Source organism: Stegostoma tigrinum, chromosome 9 (assembly GCF_030684315.1).
Source record: "Stegostoma tigrinum isolate sSteTig4 chromosome 9, sSteTig4.hap1, whole genome shotgun sequence".
NCBI classification, from domain to species: Eukaryota; Metazoa; Chordata; class Chondrichthyes; order Orectolobiformes; family Stegostomatidae; genus Stegostoma; species Stegostoma tigrinum.
In genome coordinates, this window is record NC_081362.1 from 37,311,806 (window position 1) to 37,326,970 (window position 15,165).

Here is a 15,165-nt window from a genome sequence, read left to right on the forward strand (position 1 = left end):
TACATTCACTGCTTTCCCTTTACATATCTCACTTGTAAACTCCTCAAAGAATTCTAGGAAATTGTGAGGCATGATTTCGCCTTTACAATGCCATGCCGACTCTGTTTGACCATATTATGCATTCTAAATGATCTGTTATTATAGACTTTATAAGAGACTCCAACATTTTCCTGAAAACAGGTGATAAGCTAGCTGGCCCATAGTTACTTGAATTTTGTCTCCACCTCTTTTTAAGTAAAGGTCTTACATTGGCAATTTTCCAATCCTCTGGGACTTTACCAGCATCTCAGCATTCCTGGAAGGTTACTACCAATATATCCATATATTTCTGCAGCTACTTCCTTAATATTTATCAGACTTTAGTCCCTCGAGTTTTCCCAACATTTTCTCTAGTGGTAGTTATTGTAATTATTTCCTCTCCTTCTTTTCCCACTCGAATGTTTATTAATTTTGGAATGCTATTACTAGTGTCTTCTGCTGTGGAGACTGATTCAAAGTATTTATTCCATGCCTCTGCAATTTTCTGGTGTTCCCACTATAATTTCCCTAGCCTCATTCCTGAAGGGACCACTGTTCACTTTGGCTTCTTTCTTCATTTTTATGTGTATGAAGAAACTCTTGCATGTTTACCTACAAAGTTTATTTTCTCTCTCTTTACATACTTCACTTGAGCATAGTTTGATTTATTACAACAAAGCTAAAGAAGACAAAAATATAAAGCTAAAGGGACAAAATTTCCTGTATTTTGGAAAGTTTTGACTTAATACATTCCACAGTTTTGAGAATTTGCAGCCATGAAAATATTAAAAACCAATAATTGTCCTAATTTATTGCTGAATTTGAATATTTTGTATTCAAATATTGTTTACACATAATACTTAGAATTCACTGTGATATTACATTTATTACTGACATATAAGATTTTAAGGACAGAGTATGCAAGCAACAACTGATTTCTGAATTGCACAAAGTGCTCAGTTTAAAAAAGCCAGTGCACTGGGCTTGTTGTTGGGATGAAGGTCTTCAGGTCCTGAGAAATGTGCAGCACATTCTGAACACTGTTTCTGATGCTTGTATAATGCAAGACCACATCATATTTAGCAAGATTAACTCCATGAATTGACAAGTGACTTATGGTGTGCTTTTCTGAATTGTATGATTAAGATATGATATTGGGATTGATAGATGGACCTTTACCTGAGGCCTAAGCTGAATGACCATGGAGTAATACAAATGTCTTGTGCAAATTGTGACTAAGTAGGTTTATCCAAGCTGTGCATTGCTGGAAAAAATGTTCAAAGGTCCTGAAACCCAAATGTGTGTAACACATAGAATCAGACTCCTACAGCACTGAGACAGGCCCCTTCGACACAAACTGGTCCATGCCAACCAAAATGTCCATCCATGCTAACCCCATTTCCCTGCAATTGGTCCTTCTAGACCTTTCCTATCCATGTACTTGTTCAAATACCTTTTAAATGTTGTGAATGTACCCGCCTCAACCACTTCCACTGGCAGCTCATTCCATGTGCGTACTACCTCTGTGTAAAAAAAAAAGTTGCCCCTCGGGTTCCCATGTATTCTTTCCCCTGTTCCCTTAAACTGAGGCTGTCTGGTTCTCAATTCCCCAACCCTGGGAAAAAGACTGGGTGCATTCACCCTATCCATGTTGCTCAGATCTTATGCACTTCTATAATATCCCCCCTCAGCCTCCTGCACTCTTTAAAAAAACACACATAGCTTGAACACCTCCGCTCGGTTCGCAATAAACAACTGCACCTCCCAGTCGCGAACCATTTCAACTCCCCCTCCCATTCTTTAGATGAAATGTCCATCAGGGGCCTCCTGCAGTGCCACAATGATGCCACCCGAAGGTTGCAGGAACAGCAACTCATATTCCGCATGGGAACCCTGCAGCCCAATGGTATCAATGTGGACTTCACCAGCTTCAAAATCTCCCCTTTCCCCCACCGCATCCCAAAACCAGCCCAGTTTGTCTCCTCCCCCCACTGTGTCCCAAAACCAGCCCAGCCTGTCTCTGCCTCCCTAACCTGTTCTTCCTCTCACCCATCCCTTCCTCCCACCTCAAGCCGCACCTCTATTTCCTACCGACTAACCTCATCCCACCTCCTTGACCTGTCCGTCTTCCCTGGACTGACCTATCCCCTCCCTACCTCCCCACCTATACTCTCCTCTCCACCTATCTTCTTTTCTCTCCATCTTCAGTCCGCCTCCCCCTCTCTCCCTATTTATTCCAGAACCCTCGCCCCATCCCCCTCTCTGATGAAGGATCCAGGCCCGAAACGTCAGCTTTTGTGCTCCTGAGATGCTGCTTGGCCTGCTGTGTTCATCCAGCTTCACACTTTATTAGCTTGTTCAACCTCTCCCTTTAACTCTGTCCCTCAAGTCCTGGCAATGTTCTTTAAATCCTCTAAGTTCTTTTCCTAAATTTAATAACATCCTTCCTTCCGATAGCAAAGTGACCGAAACTGAACATAATGCTCCAAGTGTGGCCTCACCAATGGCCTGTACAATGGAACATAACTTCCCAACTTCTACACTCAATGCCCTGACCGATAAAGATCTGTGTGCCAAAAGCCGTCTTCAGTGCCCTATCTACCTGTGATTCCACTTTCAGAGAACCATGCACCTGAACTACAAGGTCCCTCTGCTCTACTACACTCCTTAAGTTCCTACCATTCACCATGAAACCCATTGATTTGACTTTTCAAAATACAACACCTCACACTTATTTATATTAAACTCTATTTGCCATTTCTCGGCCCACTTCCCCAACTGATCAAGACCCTGTTGTAATTACTGATAACCTGTCAATACCTCACACAAAAGGTATAACAATGTTGAAACATGTGTAGAGAAATTTCTGGAATGCAGTTCTGCATAAATGCCCTGGATTTTATGGTGCCAATTACGTTTTTCCTGTGCTTAAAAGTCAGAAGTAAGCTGTTTCTGCTGGAAATTCTAAGTCCATTTTAAGTCTGTTGGGCCATTAATTGACATAAGATGATTCTGAGGAAATTTTGTCTCTAAAATCTGATGACCAATTGAATATATATCCTTCTCTAGTCACAGCAGTGTCATTGAGCATGGTGGCCAGTGAAGGGACTGAGGACCTCTGGGGTCAGATTAGAGGATGAATGCAATAGGCTCTGACAAGTACGATGGAGAGCTGTAAATGTAGCATTTATTATTTAGCACTTTGTAATAAACAAGACTTTTGGGTTATTGTTAAACAATTATTTAAATATACTATACATGATTGTGAACCTACTGAGCTGTGTTGTATAGGAATGAATATCCTAGCAGAGAACTTACTCGCACAAGAGATTATAGCTAATCTCAGAGGCTCATCCACATATGTATTAAACCCTACCAACATAGACTTGATTTGGGAGGATGCGAGACCTATCAGGAAATAGGGGTACACTGAGTGGGTCTGGAATTAGCATATCATTTGCCAGAATTCAGCACATACTCTTTCCAGTCCTGATGAAATGTCTGGGCCAAAAGGTTGAATCTCCTGTGCCTCTGATGCTGCCTGATCTGCTGTGTTCATCCAGTGCCACATTGTATTGACCCTGACTCCAGCATTTGCAGTTCTTGCTATCTCCACCCACTGATGTTGTGCAAACAAATTGGCCAGTTAATTGGCTCAAGGGCAGGCAGGCCTCCCAGTTCTTCTGTCACCATGAGTGGAGGTGAATGAGTTACAGGCATGGCACCACTACCAGGGCATCCATTTGGTAATTGGATTGGGGGTGTTGGGGGATGGTCGAGAAGAGATCACAAAATGACACCCTCTCCTGGATATTCAGAGTCAAGGAGACTCTGTGCCCTATCCAAAATGTTACAGGGGAATCTGGATCAGGAAGACCTGCTTCTATTTCTGATAGATAATAAAATGTGAGGCTGGATGAACACAGCAGGCCCAGCAGCATCTCAGGAGCACGTAGATCCTATTTTCGCCTATAAGGGAGAGCGGTAAGATATGATTTGTGCAAATGGGAAAGTGCAGAGTTCAAACAGATCCAATTTTTGCAAGATGCTCTTCTTGCAGTGTGCGATTTAGGATTTTTAGGTAGAGATGTGAACATATGTAAAAGACGGATACTGCCAGTGGAACTGTCAAGTTATTTAATCCCCATGTTCTTTAAATTTCGGAAAGGTAAACCAGCCCGCATCACTCCTGCATTGAAAAACAATCTGGTGTGCCTGTAATTTTCAATAGTTGTTTGCTGACATAAAACTGAAGATACCATTAAAGTAGTAGTATTGTTTGACTGCTTTTATAATCCATAATTATCACAGTGGGGAGGTGGACTAGCAAGGACTATAATTTTACCATCAAGAGCTTATGAAAGGACTTTCTGTCTTTGATGTAGAGCTATAAACATGTTTTGTTTTACTTTTTAAAAAGGATTATGTATTTGAAGGAATTTGAATATATTGAATTGGTTTTTATCCATGAGGGTTTTCTATTTTATATATCTCGTGAAGTTTGATACTTTTATAACTTAATTTTAATTCATCACAGGAAGGTTCCAAAAGTCAGCCATTTTAAATACTGGGTGAATAGACATGGAGGATATAAAGGCCAATGGGATGATGGCTTGGCATAAGGTGTTATTAAGTTAACGTAAGGGCTATAAGAAACATTGGAGTTAGTAGCAGGGCTTAGCTTGCCATGAATGTACAAGGGGTCATGGTGGGGGTAGATAGAAGGGCACAGATTGAGATATGTGGGGCCATGGGAATAGGTAGGGACATAGGTTTGTATGGATAGGACATGGACAGTGTGTGAGGAATATGAGGACGTGTGACAGATGAGGGCTAAAGGGCCTGTCTGCTTTGGTTACAACTTAGATGGAGTCACAGAGCACTAAGGCAGACCTTTTAAACATGGTTTATCTGCAACCTAACTCAATATATCTATCTTGCCCCATATCTTTGGTTAAAGAAATGCTTTCAATATCAGTTTTAAAATTAACAATTGATCTAGATCAACTGCTTTTTGTTGAAGGTAATTCCAGACTTCATCCTTTACAACACACAAAGCTTTTCTACTTACCTTACTGAAAGATTTGGCTCTAATCTTTAGGGTCTGTCCCCTCATCCTCGCCTCCTGGTGAAAATACTTTATCCCGATGCACTTTATCTGTTCCTCCTAACATCTTGAAAATATGAGATCAAATAACCCTTCAACCTTTTGAATCATGATAGATATAACTCAACATTGTGCAATATTATTTTGAAATTTAAACCGTAAGGTCTGCAGATCATTCTGGTCAATCTACACTGAATTTCTTCCAATGCCAATACATTCTTCTTCAAGGTGTCCTGCCCGGAATTTCTCAGTTGTGGCATGAGTATGGTATTGCATAGCTAAAGAATGGCTTCTACCTCTTGGTATTCTAGTTCTCCAAATTAGGCTGACAGTCTATTAGCCTGTTGGATTACTTTCTCTACTGTGTTATTCTGGTTCTTATTTCTGTGGCACTCTTCTGTGTGTATTTTCTACTCCTTCCTATCACACATTAATTACCATTTGACTCCACATTTGCTCTGAATCTTCCACTAATTAGGTTAAAGCCATATCTATAAACGCCGTTCTATAATTCACAAGGAAGTTGGTTCCAGCATGAGTCAAACCAAGCCCAACCCAATGAAATGGTTCTCGTTCCCCATACTACTGTCAGTCCCATGAATCAGAACTCATTTCTTCCACACCAGTCTTTGAGCAATGCATTTACCAGACTGTTCTTATTTCCTGATGCCAATTTTCATGTGGCTCAGGTAGTAGTCTAGAGATTACAATGTTTGTGGTTCTGCTTTTTAATTTAGCCCTAAACTGCCCATAAACCTTCAGCAGAAACCCTTGCCTAGGCCCATCTTTGTTGGTATCCATGTGAGCCAAGACAACTGGATGCTTCCTCTCCCACTCCAAGTTCCTTTCCTGCCCAGGAGAAGTCCTGAAATTTGGCACCACGTAGGCACTACAATCTTTGGGATTCTCTGTTTTTGCTGCAGAGAACAGTATACATAGTTCTCCGAACTATGGTATTCCCTTACACAATTTCCCCCCCGAACTGCACTCTGGACCACGGTGCTATGGTCACTGTGTTCATCCGCTCTCTAATTTGTGTTCTTGTCCATACTAGGAACAGTTGGGTAACAGCAGTAGCTGAGGCTTCTCAAAAGCTAAATTCTGGATTTTATATACCTGCTTCAGTCATAGACACGTTTGTCCCTGACCACAGACCAAATTTGATATAATTACTCTAAGGAGTGTGACTGCATCCAGAAATGGTCAAGCAACTCTCCCTCACTTGCTGATGTGTTTCAGTGTTCATAACTCCGTTTCCAGGTAATTAGCTCTGTACCAAAGTTCAGGGAAGCAAACATTAGTGCCTGGAGACTAGGAAGCTCAGAAGAACAGATCCCTGAAGATAACAGGACAGGGTTTTAAGGATTGTTAAAAAGGCATATGGAATGCTTGCCTTTATCAATCAAGATGTAGATTTCAAGAGCAGGGAGGTTATGTTGGAGCTGAACAAAACTTTGGTTAGGGCCACATTTGGGGTTGCATGTGCAGTTCTGGGCACCGCACTATAGGAAAGATGTGATTGCACTGGAGGAGGTGCAGAGGAGATTCAACTGGACATTGCTTGAGCTGAAATGTTTTAGCTATGGAAGGAGACTGGGTGAGTTCAGGTTGTTTCCTTTGGAGCAGAGAAGATGAGGGGAGGACTTGATAGAGACCAAAAATCAAGGGAGCTATAGACAGGACAGATGCAAAGCAGCTGTTCCCCTTTGTTGAAGGGTCAAGAACAAGGGGACAGATTTTTCATGTGAGGGGCTCAGGTTTAGAAAGGATTTAAGGAAAGATTTTTTTCACCTAGAAGGTAGTGGTGGTCTGCAATACACTGCCTGGGAGGGTATTTGAGGCAGGTCACCTTGCAACCTTTAAAAAGTAATTGGATAATCACTTGAAGTTAATTACATTTAAGACCATGAGTTTAGTTTCTGTAATCTTGAGCTGTAATAAATCAAAACACAGGGAAGAACTATTCACCAATTCACCTGTTTTTCTGTGATGTGACACTTCAGCTCTTTCAAGTCAAACAAGTTGAAGGGACTCTCTGCTGTTAGTTTTTATCTCTCATGTTTGAGAAGCTGCTAACTCTGCTGTCTCACTTGCTTTTTACAGAGTTGTTGCCCTGGTCTCTCAAACTCTTTATGAAGTTGCTGTGCCTAATCTCTCACGCAGTTTCAGAAGCAAAGGCTCCATCATATCTCTTGCTCAGTCACAGCAATGCTCACTCACTGCATACTTCTCCCAATCCACTTTATATCGATGCTAACTACCTGCACACTCCTCAGTCTCATTCTACTAAGCCAATTTCCTAACCTGATCTATAATTTCCCTCCAGTTCCATTAATTTCAAATTCTAAGGGACTTACCAAATGGTTCTGGAAGTGTATGTCAAAAACATACATAGACATTGCTCGGAAGTAACACGGTGTAGAGCTGGATGAACACAGCAGGCCAAGCAGCATCAGAGGAGCAGGAAAGCTGACATTTTGGGGTTAAGACCCTTCTTCAGAAAAGTCAGCTTTCCTGCTCCTCCGATGCTGCTTGGTCTGCTGTGTTCATCCAGCTCTACACCATGTTATCTCAGATTCTCCAGCATTGGCAGTTCCTACTATCTTACAGATATTGCTCTGTTCAGTTTTTTATTTAGTTAGTGTATTGCAATGTATGTATCTGAATTTCAATTTCTTCACTATGCAATTCTTCCTGCAATTATCCACTTCTTTGGTCATCTCATTAGAAGTAATTATTTTGACTCGTTAGGCATGACCTACCCTTTGCAATTCCATGCTGACTAACTGATCAGCAGAAAATTTTCAAGATAGTCAGTACCATACTCTGAATTATTGATTCAAGATATTTCCTGACAAGGGTTTCCTCCGGGTGATCCAGTTTCCCCCCGTAATCTAAAGATGTGCAGGCTAGGTGGATTAGCCATGCTCAATTGCTTGTAGTATTCAGAGATGTATAGATTAGATGGGTTATAGGGGGTGGGTCTTGGTGGGATGCTTCAAGGGTCGGTGTGGTCTTGTTGGGCTGAAGGGCCTGTTTCCACACTGCAGGGACTCTATGATTCTGTGATGAGTGATCTTAGATAAACTTCTCTAATTCTATAGTTATGGGGTGGCGTGCATTATTTTGAAATCTAATGGAATGGTTCCTAAATCAAGTGACATTTCCAATATTATAGTTAAGGAATCTACAGTGCTTTAATTGCTTTGTTTTAAAGTCTGGAATTGAACCTATCTGGTTTGGGAATTTGCAACTCTTTAGTACCATTAACTTGTCCATAATATTAACTAGCTTATGCTTATTTTGTTGAAACCCTAATCTTGATTCAATAACGGCTTTCCTGGGATATCTGGAATGCTGACCTGTTCTCATCCTGTAAATACTGACACAATGTATAAAGAATAAAGAACAATATAGCACAAGAACAGACCCTTCAGCCCTCCAAGCCTGCACCGACACATTTTGCCCTTTCATTTACAAGATCCGTGTCCCTCTAATCCTTTCCCATTCATGTACTCATTCAGGTGTTCCTTGAATGCTGCTATTGTGTCTGCTTCCTTCACCTCCTCTGGCAGCATGTTCCAGGGACTCACCAGTCTTTGTTTGAAAAACTTGCCTCGCACATCTGTCTTAAACTACCACCATTCCTACTCGCAACCCCCGGACCTTAAACTTGTATCCCCTAGCAATTGCCTCCTTCAGTCTGGGAAAAGGCCTCATATTTTCCACTCTATTCATGCCATTCATAATCTTATAAACTTAAATCAGGTTGCCCTTCAACATCCTGCTTTCTAGTGAAAAGAAACTCATATTCCGCTTGGGAACCTTGCAGCCCAATGGTATCAATGTGGACTTCACCAGCTTCAAAATCTCCCCTTCCCCCACTGCATCCCAAAACCAGCCCAGTTCGTCCCCTACCCCCAATGCACCACACAACCAGCCCAGCTCTTCCCCTCCACCCAGTGTATCCCAAAACCAGTCCAACCTGTCTCTGCCTCCCTAACCTGTTCTTCCTCTCACCCATCCCTTCCTCCCACCCCAAGCCACACCTCCATCTCCTACCTACTAACCTCATCCCACCTCCTTGACCTGTCCGTCTTCCCTGGACTGACCTATCCCCTCCCTACCTCCCCACCTATACTCTCTCCACCTATCTTCTTTTCTCTCCCTCTTCGGTTCGCCTCCCCCTCTCTCCCTATTTATTCCAGAACCCTCACCCCATCCCCCTCTCTGATGAAGGGTCTAGGCCCGAAACGTCAGCTTTTGTGCTCCTGAGATGCTGCTGGGCCTGCTGTGTTCATCCAGCCTCACATTTTATTATCTTGGATTCTCCAGCATCTGCAGTTCCCATTATCACCAATCTATCTAACCTTTCTTCAAAAAAGGTTTTCTTCATAAAATCCACTATACCAAACAATATCCTGGTAAACCTTTTCTGTAGCCTCTCCAAAGCATCCATATTGTTCAGGTAGTGTGGTGACCAGAACTGTACACAATATTCCAAGTGTTGCATAACTAAAGTACTATAAAGCTGCAGCATAACTTGCCTATCCTTATAATCCATGTCCCTTCTAATGAACGCAAGCATGCCAAAACCTTTTTTCACTACCTTAGCTTCCTGTGTTGTGACCTGCTGTGATCTGTGGATCTGCATATTAATGCACGAAGGGTTCTACTGCTCACTGTATTATTTCCACCTGTACTTGAGGAAGCCTATGTTAGGTCTAGGAGGATGGGAACTGACAAAGCCCTTGAAGTAGGAAAGAACGTAAACATGGATTTACAGGGCTAAAAGGGGTCATTAAAAGTTATTAGCAAACAGGATTAAGGAGAATCCCAAGTCTTTTTATACATATATAAACAGCAAAGGGGGTAGCCAGGGACAGATTTGACCCACTCAAGGACAAAGGAGGGAATCTATGTGTGGAGCCTGAAGAGGTAAGTAATGTCCTAAATGAGTGCTTTGTGTCAGTATTCACGAAAGAGAAGGAATTGGTGGAGGATAAACTCAATGAAGGGAGTGTCAAATTTCTAAGCCAAGTTGCTACTAAAAAGGAAGAGGAGTTGTGCGTCTTAAAAAGTATTAAGGTAGATAAGTCCCCAGGTCCTGATGGAATCTATCCCAGAATATTGAGGGAGGAAAGACAATAAATTACTAGAGCATTGGCAAACATCTTTGTATCCTCCTTGGCAAAAGGTGAGGGCCCAGAGGACTGGAAAGTAGCCACTATTGTCCCATTGCTTAAGGGTAGCAGGGATAATCCAGGAAATTACATGTCTACAAGCCTCACATTAGTGGTAGGGAAATTATTGGAAAGATTCTAGATACAAGATCTATATGCATTTAGAAGCAAGTGGACTTATTAGTGACAGGCAGCATGGTTTTTGTGCAGGAGATGTCGTGCCTCATCAACTTGATCGAGTTTTTTGAGGTGGCGGTGAAGATGATGGAGGGAAAAGTGCTTGATGTTGTCCACATGGACTTCAGCAAAGTCTTTAACAAGGTCCCTCATGTAATTGTTCAGCATGCCTACTCATTCCTTATTCCCATTGACATTATCATTATCAATTTTCAAACAGCTTCTAATTGCCCTCTTCTTTTCCAAAATAATTTAAAATGTTCTTGTTGTTTTTGTTAAGTAGAAATCTTGTCTTTTATTGATATACTAGTTCTGAGTTGAATAGTTTATGTCTTTACTGCACACTGTCGAATTTGAAAATTCATAGAGGTACCACTTTGAGGTTACTATGAGGGAGCCCGAATAAAATTTAACCATAGTCTATGCAGCCTCACAGTGCCAGGGACCCGGGTTCGATTCCAGCCTCTGTCTGTGTGGAGTTTGCACATTCTTCCCATGTCTGCATGGGTTTCCTCCGGGTGCTCCGGTTTCCTCCCACAGTCCAAAGATGTGCAGGCTAGGTAGATCGGACATACTAAATTGCCCATAGTGTTCCGGGGTGTGTGGGTTATAGGGGGATGGGTCTGGGTGGGATGCTTCAAGGGGCGGTGTGGACTTGTTGGGCCGAAGGGCCTGTTTCCACACTGTAGGGAATCTAATCTAATTTAACCTTAAATTCTTTTCTATTTCTTTATTCTACCCATGAAGTTTTCACTATCTTTTTACCTCTCATTATGTCCTATCTTATCATTGAAGTGATTTTATTCTATCATTAAGCCAACTCCATCCCACCCCATCGCCCCCACCAACAATTTTCTCTGACCTTCCTGTGGAACCAACAAACCACACATTTGGTTTCCATCCCTGACTGTTTTGCAACCATATCCAAATAATGGCTATACTTCCAAACATCCAAAAATAGAAAACTGGAGCAACAGTAAACCATTTGGCCCTTTCAGCCTGCTTCACTGTTCAATATGTTTATGGCCCGTTGTTCCTGTTCTTGCTTTCTTCATATGATCCCTTTAGCCCAAAGGCTAAACTTATCTAATTCTTCTTGAAACCATTCAATGTGTTTTGCCTGAACTGCTTTTTATGGCAGAGAATTCCATAGACTTACCACTCTCTGAGTGAAGAAATTTCTTAACTCGGTACTAAGTGGCCTACCCGACATCCTTAAACTGTGACTCCTGGTTCTGGACTCCACAGTCTTCAGAATATACTTCCTTATATTTACTCTTTCAAGTCCTGTTCGAATTTTATATACTTCTATGAGATCTCTCCTCAGTCTTCTAAACTTCAATGAATGTTATTTTAAACAATCCAGTTTATATTCCTGCATCAGTCCTGCCACCCTAGGAACCAGTCTGGTAAATCTTCATTGGACTTTCTCTATAGCCAGAATATCCTTCCTCAGATATTTGAGGTACGGTCTCACCAAGGTCCTGTACATTTATAGCAAGATATTCCTGTTCCTGTACTTGAAATCTCTCACTATGAAGTCCAACATACTACTTGTCTCCTTCACCACTTGTTGTATGCAAGCTTACTCCCAGTGGCTTGTGTACAAGAACACCCAGGTCTTGTTGTACTCCCTTTCCCAATCTATTGCATTTCAGATTATAATCTCCCTTCCTGTTTTTGGTACCAAAGTGTACAACCTCACATTTATTCACATAATACCTCATCTGTCAACTCTACTAGTCATATCCTTGAAAGGTTCCAGTAGCTTTATCAAGCATTATCTCCCTTTGTAAATCCATGCTGACTGTATCTGACCCTGTCATTGTTTCCCCAAATGCACTGCTATTAAATCTTCGGTAATGGACTCCAGCATTCTCCCCCTTACTAATGTCAGGCTAGACTTGAATTTGATGTTGCAATTGAATTTGGAACAACAATTCGTTTAATTTGTCCCTTTTCCTTTGTGAATTTGTAGAAAAACTGACTGCTAGACCAAATATCTAACCTGTTACAGTATTTTACTGAACACTTACTATGTTTCTTTCTGATTTAACAGCTTTATGTCTTTCAGCTTTCCCTTTAAATGTAGTGAGCAAAACACGATCCCTGACTTCTACTCAATTCCCTTTCCTTTTGTTATTTTTCAAACTATCACCTATATTTCTTTTCTACCTGAGCACTGACACTTCTCACCATCTCCTATCCTCCCCGACATTTACTCATATCAGATAATTGTGACTGTCCAATTTTCTTTGGTCAGAGCTCAGTTGAGATAAGGCTTGTTTCTATGAAATGTTATTCCTGTTCCAGTGTCCCTGGACTTGAATTATACTCAGCCACATCACTCCTGAACAAATGCTCATGTCCCGTTTATCTCTATATAAATTTGTATAAGGCACAATTAATAACCCAGGGATGGTAATCCCTGACATCCTACTATTTTTAGCTCCTGCAGTTACCATATCATGTCTCCTCTTCCTCCTCCTTTTCCTCCTTTCTTTAGACTATCTCTCGCCATAATCTGCATTCAGTTGCCTTCTCACAGACTTTTTTCAAAGTACATGGTTAAGCTAGGATATGATCACGTTCCATGGTTTCTCATTCTCTACATTAATTAGGTGCACCTAATTATGCACTTTTATTTATGCCAACCTATTTGGAACCTGTTCCTCTCTATAAGATGTGACCAATACATGGAATAACCTGGCAGAGACTGATATCCTGTTAGAATTTGCTCCTTCATATGCCAATTTCTCCAACTCTCACATTACTCAATGATTCTGAATTGGCGAGTTAGGATATGGAGACTTCTAATGCAATTTTCATTGTCCACCAACTTCCATATTGTACTCCAAAACACAAACTGCGCTGCTGAATTATTTTATCTTTGCCTTAGGATAAATTAATACTGGAATTAATACTAGAATACTATAAATTAAAACAAGAAGTGATAAATATTAGACAATCACCAATAAATTCAATTTTCAGAAGAAACCTCATTACAAAGACAGGTGGTAAGAATAATGGATTCTGATGAATTGTCATTGCCCTGAAAGGTTAACTCTGTTTCTCTCCTTGTGGATGCTGCGTTTTGGGTATTTCTAGCATTTTCAGTGCTTGATTTAGATTTCTAGCATCTGCACTTTTTTGATTTATGCTACCACATGAAGGAGTTGAGGTGTGTTGATGTATTTAAGAGTTAGTACATGAGAGAGCAGGAAGCTACATTCCCTCTAATTTCTCTGTACTAGGGCCTCCGAGGTCCATGCATGGTAGTAGCTGCAGAAACTGGAAGTGAATGTGTGTCGCACCATAAACTCTCAGATTAGTATGCATAAATTCTGGGAATGGCCACACAGTTCAGAGGGAACATTGCTAAGGAATGCCCACAATGTTAGATTAAGGTTCATGTGGAACATAAACACCAGATTAGTTGGGTTAAGTGACCTATTTTCTCTGCTGTGCACTTGACAAAAAAAATGATTATTGCATCAAGCCATTCTTTTGCATAGAAAAAAAATCAACTTATTGCAAATTATACTTTTATACTTTTCCCCTTTTGGTTACCTTTGTTTGTGCTAAGATCATAAACTTTACTTGCAGTAAGTTACAACTGATATTTATCATAAGTGTTTACATAGGTCATCCAAAATACAAATTGAATGTTGGGCATTCAATCACATAGTTCATTCACATTATGTTTCCTGTTTAATGCAGAAAAGACCAGAAAATGTTCATTTTCGTAACCGTAGAAACATGATTGTGAATTAATTGATCCAACTTTGTATCAAACAAGTGACTGCATGCTGAATGCAGCTAGGTGCAGTTATATGCTTGACTGCTTTGTGCAATTTAATGCCAATCTGTCAATGTCTCACCGTCAATAGTATGAACATACAAATTACAATGCTAACAGTATGGAAAGCAGAAGAAGATGTCCTGACCCGAGTTGTCTCAAACTTTTTTTACAGGGCCAACATTGGCGTGTTCTTCTGTGGACCCAATGACCTCTCGCATGTTCTTCACACAATGTGCAATTTTTATTCATCTGCTAATCCCCAAGGTGTTCAGTTCCACTACAACAAAGAGGATCTCTAAGATCTATGCAACTTCCAGAAGTGATTATTTGCAAGGGGGTAAATTGTAATGCAAAGGGTTTATTCACTTTATTCCTGCAGTTATATTGTTTGGAACCACTAATAACAAAATTAACAATATGTAATAGTCAGGAATATATTATGCATGCTGCTTTACATTTATTTAAATCAGTTTATAAAAGACATTACAATGAATCAAGTATACTTGTGAGTGCACAATGATTAATTTCATATCCAAATACATTAATATTTTCTTTTACTGAAATTTAATGCTTTTTTCATTTAAAAAGAAACATTTTGATGAAGACAGAGATTTCTAAAGTTTATACTATCTTCTTATTCCAATAATGACAAAAGTCATTGTGTTCTGCCTCACCAAGGTAGTGGATTGAAACATGAGCCCCATTATTCCAGGAGTCATCACAAAAGTTAAAAATATTTTATAAAAGTGTGCAGAATCACCTGTCTTTTAGTTCCAGGTTAACAGAAAGTATGGTCCAACTTTCTGTCCTTAAAAAGAGTTGCTATTTATTACAAATAAGTGGATTCTAACTACAGATTAGCAACTTTGAACCATTCG

General features: G+C 40.5%; 1 protein-coding gene across 1 annotated transcript in view; it reads left to right on the forward strand.

Moving 5' to 3' along the window:
* Positions 1-14,586, forward strand: part of LOC125454845 (NADPH oxidase 3-like) — a 68,566-nt gene extending 53,980 nt beyond the window's left edge. Inside the window, exon 14 of the mRNA XM_059648849.1 lies at positions 14,460-14,586. Coding sequence (XP_059504832.1) covers positions 14,460-14,586 — 127 coding nt within the window. The remainder of the gene's footprint in view (positions 1-14,459) is intronic.
* Positions 14,587-15,165: the final 579 nt, after the last annotated feature.